Source organism: Neoarius graeffei, chromosome 16 (assembly GCF_027579695.1).
Source record: "Neoarius graeffei isolate fNeoGra1 chromosome 16, fNeoGra1.pri, whole genome shotgun sequence".
Lineage (NCBI taxonomy): Eukaryota > Metazoa > Chordata > Actinopteri > Siluriformes > Ariidae > Neoarius > Neoarius graeffei.
The window spans coordinates 10,985,114-10,998,337 of NC_083584.1; the positions used below are offsets into that span (position 1 = coordinate 10,985,114).

At 41.3% G+C, this 13,224-nt stretch overlaps 1 protein-coding gene across 1 annotated transcript; it reads left to right on the plus strand.

Moving 5' to 3' along the window:
- The first annotated feature begins 3,287 nt into the window (after positions 1-3,287).
- On the plus strand, positions 3,288-12,913 carry tnfsf18 (TNF superfamily member 18). Its single transcript, XM_060941979.1, has 3 exons — positions 3,288-3,761; positions 12,379-12,433; positions 12,561-12,913. The coding sequence occupies exons 1-3, from the start codon at positions 3,594-3,596 to the stop codon at positions 12,911-12,913; spliced, it is 576 nt and encodes a 191-aa protein (XP_060797962.1). The 5' UTR covers positions 3,288-3,593.
- Positions 12,914-13,224: the final 311 nt, after the last annotated feature.

The following is a 13,224-nucleotide window of genomic DNA, read 5'->3' on the forward strand; positions in this document are numbered from 1 at the left end:
AAAAACTGATTGAAAACATCATGAAAATTGATAGAGTTATACAGTGTCTTGCAAAAGTATTCATCCCCCTTGGTGTTTGTCCCGTTTTGTCGTATTACAAGCTGGAATTAAAATGAATTGTTGGAGGGTTAGCACCATTTGATTTACACAGCAGGCCTACCACTTTAAAGGTGCACTTTTTTTTTATTGTGACACAAACAATAATTAAGATGAAAAAAAAAAACAGAAATCTGGAGTGTGCATAAGTAATCCCCCCCCAAAGTCAATACTTTGTAGAGCCACCTTTTGCTGCAATTCCAGCTGCAAGTTTCTTGGGGTGTGTCTCTATTAGCTTAGCACATCTAGCCACTGGGATTTTTGCCCATGTCTCAAGGCAAAACTGGTCCAACTCCTTCAAGTTAGCTGGGTTGCGTTGGAGTACAGCAATCTTCACGTTATGCCACAGATTCTCAATTGGATTGATGTCTGGACTTTGACTAGGCCGTTCCAAGACATTTAAATGTTTCCCTTTAAACCACTCCAGTGTAGCTTTAGCAGTATGTTTAGGGTCATTGTCCTGCTGGAACATGAACCTTCGTCCCAGTCTCAAACCTCTGGCTGACTCAAACAGGTTTTCTTCCAGAATCACCCTGTATTTAGTGCCATCCATCTTTCCTTCAGTCCTGACCAGCTTTCCTGTCCCTGCAGATGAAAAACATCCCCACAGCATGATGCTGCCACCACCATGCTTCACTGTAGGAATGGTGTTCTCAGGATATTCGGTTCGCGCCACACATGACATTTCCCATGATGACCAAAATGTTCAATTTTAGTCTCATTTGACCAAGAATCTTCTTCCATGTGTTTGGGGAGTCTGCCACATGCTGTTGGGCAAACTTTAAACATGTTTCCTTATTTTCTTTCTTTAAGCAATGGCATTTTCCTGGCCACTCTTCCGTAAAGCCCCGCTCTGTGGACTGTAAAGCTTAAAGTGGTCCTATGGACAGATACTCCCATCTCCGCTGTGGATCTTTGCAGCTCCTTCAGTGTTATCTTTAGTGTCTTTGTTTTATCTCTGATTATTGCCCTCCTTGCCCGGTCTGTGAGTTTTGGTGGGTGGCCTTCTCTTGTCAGGTTTGTAGTGGTGCCATATTCTTTCCATTTTGCTATAATGGACTTAATGGAGCTCCGTGGGATATTCAAAGTTTGGGATATTTTTTATAACCCAACCTTGATCTATACTTCTCCACAGCTTTGTCTCTGACCTGTTTGGAGGCTCCTTGGTTTTCATGTTGCTTGCTTAGTCATATTGCAGAGTCAGGGTCCTTCCAGAACAGGTTGATTTATACAGACATCATGTGACAGATCATGTGACACTTTGATTGCACACAGGTGGCTCTTAATCAACTAATTATGTGACTTATGAAGTGAATTGGTTGGACCAGATCTTAGGAGTTTTGTATGAAAGGGGGTGAATACCTATGCACACTCCAGATTTCTGGGGGTTTTTTTTTCATCATAATTATTGTTTGTGTCTCATCTCATCTCATTATCTCTAGCCGCTTTATCCTTTTCTACAGGGTCGCAGGCCAGCTGGAGCCTATCCCAGCTGACTACGGGCGAAAGGCGGGGTACACCCTGGACAAGTCGCCAGGTCATCACAGGGCTGACACATAGACACAGACAACCATTCACACTCACATTCACACCTACGCTCAATTTAGAGTCACCAGTTAACCTAACCTGCATGTCTTTGGACTGTGGGGGAAACCGGAGCACCCGGAGGAAACCCACGCGGACACGGGGAGAACATGCAAACTCCGCACAGAAAGGCCCTCGCCGGCCACGGGGCTCGAACCCGGACCTTCTTGCTGTGAGGTGACAGCGCTAACCACTACACCACTGTGCCGCCCATTGTTTGTGTCACAATAAATAAAAAAAAATGCACCTTTAAAGTGGTAGGCATGTTGTGCAAATCAAATGGTACTAACCCTCCAACAATTCATTTTAATTCCAGCTTGTAATGTGATAAAACAGGACAAACACGGGGGGGGGGGGGGGGGGGATACTTTTGCAAGACACTGTAAGTGATTGAAAAAAAAAAAGCCTGTTTTTTCATGGATAATTCTGGATTGATGATCTGGATCAGCATGAAAAGTTATAGCAACTTAATTAAGCCCAGAGGTATTCTTTATGTGAAATTTGGTGATGATTGGTTGAAAACTGAGGGAGGAGTAGCATCCTAAAAATGTTTTATGAAGAAGAAGAAAGTAGAATGATCCTGAGTCAGAGTAACAATTTTTGCCAGTGCTGCGAGCGCAAATTACGGTTACAAATCACGGTTATTACTGTAATATTAATCCAGTATTTCATTCACGATTTTTCTGATACGGTACATCTGTCAATGACTAAATCTAATGGCACATCGAGCCTCAATATGAGACTTTAAAAAAGGAAGAAAAGCCCATGTGCCTTGGTCAAGAGACACGTTCGTCAGTTAGATCTGACTATCATGAGTCACTGATCAGCCAATAACCAAAAAACACTATTGTCCTGATATCAAAGGGGAATTCTGGCTCCTAAGGGAAAGGGAAAACAGAAAACAGAAATAACTCTCATTCATTTTCTCATTATCTGTAGCCGCTTTATCCTGTTCTACAGGGTTGCAGGGAAGCTGGAGCCTATCCCAGCTGACTACGGGGTGTACCCCGCCTTTCGCCCGTAGTCAGCTGGGATAGGCTCCAACTCGCCTGCGACCCTGTAGAACAGGATAAAGCGGCTAGAGATAATGAGATGAGATATTGTCTGAGTGTTTAGTCTATGTCTTGTTCTTATCTAGTGTTTATACTGTTTATATTGTTTGAGTGTTTAGTCTATGTCTAGTTCCTATCTAAAATGTTTATACTGTTTATTTATACTGTTTATATTGTTTGAGTGTTTAGTCTATGTCTAGTTCCTATCTAAATTGTTTATACTGTTGATATTGTTTGTTTTTTTCAATTATTCTATTTTTATTTATTGCATTGCCTGTTTGCACCGTGGGTCAGAGAGGACTGAAATTTCATCTGTGCTGTATGTCGAGCATGTATAGCATATTTGACAATAAAGTTGACTTGACTTGACTTGATGTTTATCATTTCTAGAAAAGCCATTTGTCTGTAGGCTGGCCATTTTTTTTTTCAAAGTTAATGTATGACACACCCACGTCTCTTCTGTGAAATTGTTGTAATGCAGCGTGTTTCCGTCATGTTATGTCTGCATCGTTCTTCCTCCGTGCGACTTCTGACATCGGTGAGAGGGCCCGTCCCTCGACTGTGGGAAGGCATTTCTCTTTCTTGTTCTGTGCTCTGTGTTCCCCTTCACTTTCATCACCTTTGCTCAGGAAAGAAAGTACGATTAATCTCACCTCCTGAACACCCAGAAAGGAACTCGCCGCATTCAAACACTTTATTTTGCCCTCACACACTCACGCGCAACAGCAGCAGCACAGGAAACAAACCTCAGCCCGGAGTTTCTCTGCAGAAAAAGCTGAAGCCTGACTCACTTCTTTTTATCTCTTTTCATTTCTGACATCACTCATCTGCGTGCCGTTAGCTCATCTGCTCGCCTGGGCTATGTGTGAATCTGGAAAGCACTGTTATGACGGGGAATGCTGCAGGACACACGTGGATAAGCTGAAGAGACTCATCTGGGCGATCATGATCTGGGTCTCGATCCTTTCTCTGGGCCTGGGAGCCTCCATCACTTTCCACTTCATCTTCTGTCAGAAATCCAACACAGAGGTATGGTTTTATTCTTCTTTACTGATTACGATATTTGGCATCAGGATGAACGGTTGGACATCATGACCTCAGACGAGTGCAATCAGTGATTTTAGCAGCATTTAATAAATCCGGATTATCGGTATTAACAAATACTAGAAACAGACAAATCTGTTTACGAATTTTAATGAAAATGTAATACATATATATACACAATATTTATTCTCAATTGAAATAATCGGTATTGATCCCTGAGGCTGTGATGAAGTGACGGCGTGAGAGCAACAATGCAGCACAAAGGGAAACCGTGTAACAGAGGAAACACGTGGATTAGTGTAAGATTGCGCAACAGGTTATGTGCAAGCAGGACGTATATATCAGCACTTCTCACTGTGGTATATTTTTAAAGGTTTGGACCAAATGAATTGCAGAACTAAACAAAGCATGGGTTTCCCAAAGCCTCAACGCTAAGAGTGTCTTAACTAGGAGAGAGAGAGAGCAAGAGAGAAGGTTTATTGTGCTGCTCGCTCGACCGTTTAATGATGATCTTTGTGCTGCGATGCTTTTGGGAAACTCAGCACAGGTTTTTCTTTACGATAAATGAATAAAATCCACGTGATGGATTTCTGGGCTTATTTCAAGATCGTTCAGAAAGAAAGAAAGAAAGAAAGAAAGAAGGAAAGAAAGAAAGAAAGAAAGAAAGAAAGAAAGAAAGAAAGAAAGAAAGAAAGAAAGAAAGAAAGAAAGAAAGAAAGACGTCCAGGTATGACTGAATCTGGTTTTGGATTATTAAAAGCTCCAAATAATAAACAAAACAGTCAATGTCTTTTCGGATAATATACATATTATTGTACTGCTTGTAACAGAACTGGACAGTGTCCTGCACCTCTATGCCTTTTCAGTTTGTTTAAAATTTAAAAATTGTGAAGAAATGTTTCATAATCTCCTGACAGCTTCTCTGGTGATGTGATTAAATTCAGTAGTGAAATAAAACCTTTGCTCCCAGAGATTGAAAGGGAACAAAGTGTGCTTTTGAAACCATGCAAAAAAAAAAGAGACAGAGAAACACAACTTGTGCAAAGACAGACGCTATAAACTCAGAGTCGGTTTCAGATGTTCATACATTTGGGATAGTTGGATTGGTGCCTAGTTGTGCTTAGACTCAGAATGAAATCTGATGAACTATGGCTAATTTGTTGACAAAGACCCATGGAAACCTCCGTCTTATAACTAATACCAGTGGTTCTGGTTATCCCAGTGGAGTCATGGACCCTCACGGAGAGTCATGGACCCACTTTGAGAACCATTACATTTACATTCTTATCCAGAGCGACATACAACAAACCCAGAGCAGCCTGGGGAGCAGTTGGGGGTTAGATGCCTTGTTCAAGGGCACTTCAGCCATTCCTGCTGGTCCAGGGAATCAAAATGGTAACTTTTTGTTCCCAAAGCTGCTTCTTTAACCATTAGGCCATGGCTTCCATGCCATTCCCTTTCCCACTGGAGTATATTTGGGACATCAGCATGACTCTAAGTATAAATCTAGCACATCACCATCATCTCTCAGATCCACCAACACAAAACTTCCAGTGTTAAATAAAACTCTAAAGCCCCATTTTAGCTGTGTTTATATATATATAGTCCTTCCCACACCATGGTTGCATTGGGTAGTGCCAATCTCTGTTTCCATAGCCCTCAGCCTCTCACCTATACAGCTAGGGTTACAGTGTGGGCTAGTTCTCTGGTAACCACAAGAGTTTGACTCCCCACTCACATCTGTATTGCAGCATACCTTGCCAGACAGCAGTAGGTACCATTTTTATGGTGGTCTTTGGTATGACCCAACCTCAAGTAGAACTCGCAATCTCCTGGTCGAGAGGCAGACACACTAGCCACTAGGCCAACTCATGGTATACCACTACAACTGGCCTAATGGGGGAAGCCATGGTCTAATGGTTAGAGAAACAGCTTTGGGACCATAAGATTGCTGGTTCAATTCCCTGGACCAACAAGAATGGCTGAAGTGTGCTTGAGTGAGGCACCTAACCCCCAACTGCTTTGCAGGCTGCTGTGGGTATGTTGTACATCACATCTGTCAAATGCTTCTAATGTAATTACAACCCTGATTCCAAAAAAGTTGGGACAAAGTACAAATTGTAAATAAAAATGGAATGCAATAATTTACAAATCTCAAAAACTGATATTGTATTCACAATAGAACATAGACAACATATCAAATGTTGAAAGTGAGACATTTTGAAATTTCATGCCAAATATTGGCTCATTTGAAATTTCATGACAGCAACACATCTCAAAAAAGTTGGGACAGGGGCAATAAGAGGCTGGAAAAGTTAAAGGTACAAAAAAGGAACAGCTGGAGGACCAAATTGCAACTCATCAGGTCAATTGGCAATAGGTCATTAACATGACTGGGTATAAAAAGAGCATCTTGGAGTGGCAGCGGCTCTCAGAAGTAAAGATGGGAAGAGGATCACCAATCCCCCTAATTCTGCGCCGACAAATAGTGGCGCAATATCAGAAAGGAGTTCGACAGTGTAAAATTGCAAAGAGTTTGAACATATCATCATCTACAGTGCATAATATCATCAAAAGATTCAGAGAATCTGGAAGAATCTCTGTGCGTAAGAGTCAAGGCCGGAAAACCATACCGGGTGCCCGTGATCTTCGGGCCCTTAGACGGCACTGCATCACATACAGGCATGCTTCTGTATTGGAAATCACAAAATGGGCTCAGGAATATTTCCAGAGAACATTATCTGTGAACACAATTCACCGTGCCATCCGCCGTTGCCAGCCAAAACTCTATAGTTCAAAGAAGAAGCCATATCTAAACATGATCCAGAAGCGCAGACGTCTTCTCTGGGCCAAGGCTCATTTAAAATGGACTGTGGCAAAGTGGAAAACTGTTCTGTGGTCAGACAAATCAAAATTTGAAGTTCTTTATGGAAATCAGGGACGCCGTGTCATTCGGACTAAAGAGGAGAAGGACGACCCGAGTTGTTATCAGCGCTCAGTTCAGAAGCCTGCATCTCTGATGGTATGGGGTTGCATTAGTGCGTGTGGCATGGGCAGCTTACACATCTGGAAAGACACCATCAATGCTGAAAGGTATATCCAGGTTCTAGAGCAACATATGCTCCCATCCAGACGACGTCTCTTTCAGGGAAGACCTTGCATTTTCCAACATGACAATGCCAAACCACATACTGCATCAATTACAGCATCATGGCTGCGTAGAAGAAGGGTCCGGGTACTGAACTGGCCAGCCTGCAGTCCAGATCTTTCACCCATAGAAAACATTTGGCGCATCATAAAACGGAAGATACGACAAAAAAGACCTAAGACAGTTTAGCAACTAGAATCCTACATTAGACAAGAATGGGTTAACATTCCTATCCCTAAACTTGAGCAACTTGTCTCCTCAGTCCCCAGACGTTTACAGACTGTTGTAAAGAGAAAAGGGGATGTCTCACAGTGGTAAACATGGCCTTGTCCCAACTTTTTTGAAATGTGTTGTTGTCATGAAATTTAAAATCACCTAATTTTTCTCTTTAAATGATACATTTTCTCAGTTTAAACATTTGATATATCATCTATGTTCTATTCTGAATAAAATATGGAATTTTGAAACTTCCACATCATTGCATTCCATTTTTATTTACAATTTGTACTTTGTCCCAACTTTTTTGGAATCGGGGTTGTAAATCCAGCACAGATATGTGGTGTGCAACAGAACCAAATGTATAACTGGAAAGATAAAGCATGATTCATGTGCAGTCATTTTCATCCAGTAAAGGAAATACGATATAGTATGATATCCTGTAATGAAGCACTGACTCTCTAATCTCCTGTATATCAGTTACTCAGCTTTATTCTACCAGAAGTTTATTTTGCTCTTTCCAGACTCCACTCTGAAACACATTAGATAGATTTACTTTGAGATATATGGGCTGTAGTTAGTGAAGTGCGAAGGCACTTCAGTAAATGCTGTGATGATCTTAAAAGCATTACAATGGTGTACTTTTTAAGAAGAATAAAAAAAAAGTAGCTAAATACTGTGATTAAAGTCACAGTAATTTGCATTAGCTGTTACAAACCGGGGCATCTGGTCATAGTACCCTATAGATCTGGAACGGGCCTGCTGCCCTGAACAAAAATTTTTTTAAAAATGACCGAGTTATAAGTGATTGAAAAAAATTCTGATTTTTATGGAGCATTCCGGATCAGTGATCCAGATCAGCACCAAAAGTCATAGCAACATAATCCAGCCCAGACGTATTCTTCTTGTGAAATTTGGTGATGATTGGTTGAAAACTGAGGGAGAAATAGCATCCTAAAAAATGCTATAATAATAATAATAATAATAATAATAATAATAATAATAATAATAAAGTAGAAAGATCCTGAGTGAGAGTAACAATTTGCGCCAGCACTGCTAGCGCAAATTAATTTTGTATGATCTCAAGCATTACACTGTTTAGCTCCGAAAAACAAAAGAGCAAAAGCTTATTTTCTCCAGCGATATTCATTTCCCAGCGATATTCGACAGCATATTAATAAGACATTCTGTGTATAAATAGTGGCACAAAATACTGCACTGTGTTACGGCAGAGACCCGGCTCGGCTAGTCAATGATCTAGAAGATGGTGAGCACCATGGTGATGTTGGCGTTGTTAGTGTGAAAGCTGAAGCTTTGAAAGCCGATCTGTTTGAGCAGAGCGTACAGATGAGGAGGTGAGAGAACTGGACAAGACTAAAGAGCTAAAGTGCCACTGCATCACTTTCTTTAGGTAGAGAGTTAAATTGGTGGTGTAGTGGTTAGCGCTGTCGCCTCACAGCAAGAAGGTCCTGGGTTCGAGCCCCGGGGCCGGCGAGGGCCTTTCTGTGTGGAGTTTGCATGTTCTCCCCGTGTCCGCGTGGGTTTCCTCCGGGTGCTCCGGTTTCCCCCACAGTCCAAAGACATGCATGTTAGGTTAACTGGTGACTCTAAATTGACCGTAGGTGTGAATGTGAGTGTGAATGGTTGTCTGTGTCTATGTGTCAGCCCTGTGATGACCTGGCGACTTGTCCAGGGTGTACCCCGCCTTTCGCCCGTAGTCAGCTGGGATAGGCTCCAGCTTGCCTACGACCCTGTAGAACAGGATAAAGCGGCTAGAGATAATGAGATGAGATGAGATGTTGCTGTCAGCAGGTCATCCAGTGGGATTGTGGGTAATGTAGGAAAAGTGAAAATATACCAACATGTCCGTGAAGTTCAAAACTATAAATTAATAAACAAACAAACTCAATCTAATCATGAAGTAAACCTTTTGATTAATATCATTTCATATACTGTATATCTCAGGCAAAAGTCAGGTCTGAAAGACAACTGTTTTCTTGTTATCACAGTTACAAACAGCCTCTTTTTCCTGTCTCTTGAACATTTTTTATTAAAAATAAATAGATCCTCATGTGACTGAGAAACCAGAAAGCACAAACTCTTCTGTACTAAAGAATAAACCCATTTATTATTAGTCTTAAAACATGCGCCGAGTCTGCCGTATGGGCCCCTGCGTATGAGCCGTTACTGTCCAAATAACATCATGTTAGAATGAGCATATTAATATAAACCTATGATTTATGTTATAGCTAGAACTACTGTCAGACCTGCATTGTGTTCTATGCTAGTTTGGGCAGACCGCAGGACTGGACCACAATCCCACACGAATCGATGGTGAAGTTCAGTTCGGGTGTAAAGCCATAATAGAAACAGGAACAGAATAAGAGCAAGAAAATTTGGTTTGTTGGTCGAAAGCTAGCTTTCTTTTATCATGATCAAAATGATTACATGACAGCATGATAATGTCCATGATAATATGATAACATCCCAATGAGACCGTCAGTGACGGCGTAGCTCACTCCGGCCCCGTCTAGTCCAGAAGGAACGATATAAAGTGGGCCACCTTGGAGAATAAATGTTGTAAGCTATATACACTATATACAAGCTATATATATATATATATATATATATATATATATATATATATATATATATATATATATATATATATATATATATATATAAGCGATATGCACCCCAGGAATACCGACCTATTTGCCAGAAAGTATCCAAAATGGCAAGAAATTGACCGAGAAGAAGCAATTTTTGTTGAACTGCTCATTAAGGCTTAATTAGTCCATAACTTCATTAAGAATTGTAATGAAGCAAATCTGGGTAGAAGTTATATGCAGCCTAGGTACCCCTACCTTCCTGCCAGAAAAAATCTAAATCGGTGAAGAATTGAGGGAGAAGAAATGATTTGTATGGAAACTGCTCGTTAGGGATTGATTAATTACTCCATATCTTCATTATTAATTGCAATTATGCAAATTTGTGTAGGAGCTATTCATATGCATCCCAGATCAGACCGACCTTCCTGCTAAAAAGAATAAAACATATGATGGCATAAACTCATCACCTATCGGCTGAATGAATCACCATTTCGGTCCATTGTATTTGTTCATACCTTTAGATTTTCATTGACAGTGTTAAACACCATGTACTACTACTGAAGCAGAAAGTGCAAGAATATCCTCAATATCCTTCAGACTTGGTAAAAAATGTATGAAAACAATGTAGAAACATCGTTTTTGAAACTGAAGTCTATTTTAAGTCATAAGCACAGAGATTTGTTTTTCTGTTTGAGATCCTGATGTAGAGTCGTGTGAGACCAATATAAAGGAAAACCAATGATCATGACAAGCATCACTGGAGACATGAAGACTTGTCAAAACTCAAAGTCCCTCCTGTGCCAGGACCTGGTCTTCCCAGGCAGTCTCCTATCCCAGTCCTAACCTGGCCCTTAAGGCAGCACCGATCTCCACTTTTACCGCCCTCGGCCTCTCGCCTATACAGCTAGGGTAACCGCGAGAGTTTGACTTTCTCCTCACATCTGTATTGGTACCTTGCCAGATGGTAGTAGGTACCATTTTTATGATGGTCTTTGGTATGACCCACCCGCAAGTAGAACTCACGATCTCCCGATTGAGAGGCAGACATGCTAAGCACTAGGCCAGCTCGTGGTACCTGAAGACTTCAGATGTTTTCACTTTTCAAAACACACATACATAGACAGATGTTGGTTAATGCCAATATGTCAACTTAGGGTATGGCCTGAAGGTTAGAGAAGCAGCCTAGGGCCCAAAGGGTCGCTGGTTCGATTCCTAGGTGAGGGGAGTTGAGTGAGTGAATGAATGAATAGCACTTCCCCCTCCCTCTGTATTATGGCTGAAGTGCCCTTGAGCAAGGCACCTATCCCCCAACTGCTCCCTGGATGCTATAGCATAGCTGCCCACTGCTCTGGGTATGTGTGTGTACTCACTGTTCACTTGTGTGTGTTCACTGCTTCAGATGGGTTAAATGCAGAGGAGGAACTTTGCTGTGCATGAGTGGCATGTGACAAATAAAGGTTTCTTCTTGAACTCATTTGTTGCACATACTGTAAATCCCACAACATATAATGTATAAATGGTTGAAAAGTACTGCGAGCCGGCCTAGTGGTTAGCGTGTCCACCTCTTGACTGGGATATCGCAAGTTCTACTCACGATCGGGTCATACCAAAGATCATCATAAAAATGGTACCTACTGCCATCTAGCAAGGCACACTGCAATACAGATGTGAGTGGGGAGTCAAACTCTCGCGGTTACCAGAGGACTAGCCCCCCACTGTAACCCTAGCTATATAATAGGCGAGAGGCTGAGGGCTACCAAAATGGATATCGGTACCGAGGAGTACCGATTTTGGTACTCAAGGAGTTGGGTAGTACTGGGACAGGAGAGTGCCTGGGAAGACCAGATCCTGGCGCAAGAGGGACTTTGGTTGAAAAGTACATGAATACGTTACAAATTGTAATCATTATCAAATCTCTGCAATATCAGCGAAATAAAACACTTACAGGTTTGAATAATTTCAGGATGGCAACAGTAACGTTACTTAACATACCAACACATCAATTATTTCCCTATAACATCACAACACAGTGTTTTATTCCTTACAGAAGTTTATCTGACCCTTTTTTGTATGGGGTGTCAAGTGTCACCGGGCCCATTTCGTGGACGAAATGCATTTCGTCCTTCACAGAATGCATTTCGTCATCACAAAATGCATTTCGTCGGACGAAATGCATTTCGTCCATCAAGAAATGCATTTCGTCCATCACAGAATGCATTTCGTCATCACAAAATGCATTTCGTGATGGACGGAATGCATTTTGTGATGACAAAATGCATTCTGTGATGGACGAAATGCATTTCGTCCATCACGAAATGCATTTCGTCCACAGAATGCAGTATGGTAGATCACGAAATGAATTTCGTCAATCACAGAATGCATTTCGTGATGGACAAAATTCATTTCGTGATGGACGAAATGCATTTCGTCCATCACAGAATGCATTTTGTGATCACGAAATGCATTTCATCCCACGAAATGCATTCTGTGATGGACAAAATGCATTTTGTCCACGAAATGGGCCCGGTGACACTTGGCGCCCCATATTTTTGGAGGCAGCTCTTATGTCGGTGTCTTTGATGGAGAAAACTGATGCACGTGTTCACTTTATTACTTCCTTTTTCAGAATTCCCCTGACAGCACCACCGGAAAGTCTCCACTCAGTTCATATGACTGCTTCGGTAAGACACTTTTTGGCTGCTGTTATTTATTTATTCTAAATCCAAGGCCATATTTACTAAGTGACACCAGATACAAATTTCTGCTGCTACATATCAAGATCATAATAATCATTCTCTTTGCTTTTAGGCGAGAAAAATATAAGCAGCAGTGAACTGAATGTGGTGTGGCGAAAACAAAATGAAAACGTTGACAAAAATACTACAATAGAAATAGAGGAGGATGGCAATTATTTCCTCTTCCTCAAAGTAACCCTGCAGTCCAAGAAGCAAGGGGTTAAATACACGGTCACAGTTAAAAAGAAGCCACATGGTAACCATGCCACACGTATCACTGACGGCCATATCAATGAAACAAATAACTCGACTGGATTCATAGGTATACGAGTGCTTTTAACTCAAAACACATCAGTAACTGTTATCTGCAGCCCCACAGCAGAAGTGGATCAACAAAACACTTACTTGGGTTTGATCAAATTCTGATTCATCATACTGCCTTCCTGGATGTAACTTCTTGGGAGTAGTCTACACTTTTAAAGGCCAAGTCCACAATCATTATTCTACCAATTATGGAGATTGAGATGACCATTGTGATACAAGCTTGTTGGAATTCACTGGATTCGACCTGGTTTGAATAGGAGACATTTCCAACATGGCCATATTTCCACAAAACTGTTCACAAAAAAAACAATATCATAATATTTAATTTGATTCTTCATGGTTCTTCATGCTCAAGCTTATTTCCCCCCTCATCACACACACTTCGGCTAGCCAAAAGTCGTATTTGGACAAAG

Bases quoted from the DNA above. Each gene is read 5' to 3' on its own strand.
- tnfsf18 (XM_060941979.1), top strand. From the start codon at position 3,594: ATGTGTGAATCTGGAAAGCACTGTTATGACGGGGAATGCTGCAGGACA. The intron at 3,762-12,378 runs GTATGGTTTTAT...TTCCTTTTTCAG, and splicing joins GTCAGAAATCCAACACAGAG to AATTCCCCTGACAGCACCAC. The intron at 12,434-12,560 runs GTAAGACACTTT...CTTTGCTTTTAG, and splicing joins CAGTTCATATGACTGCTTCG to GCGAGAAAAATATAAGCAGC.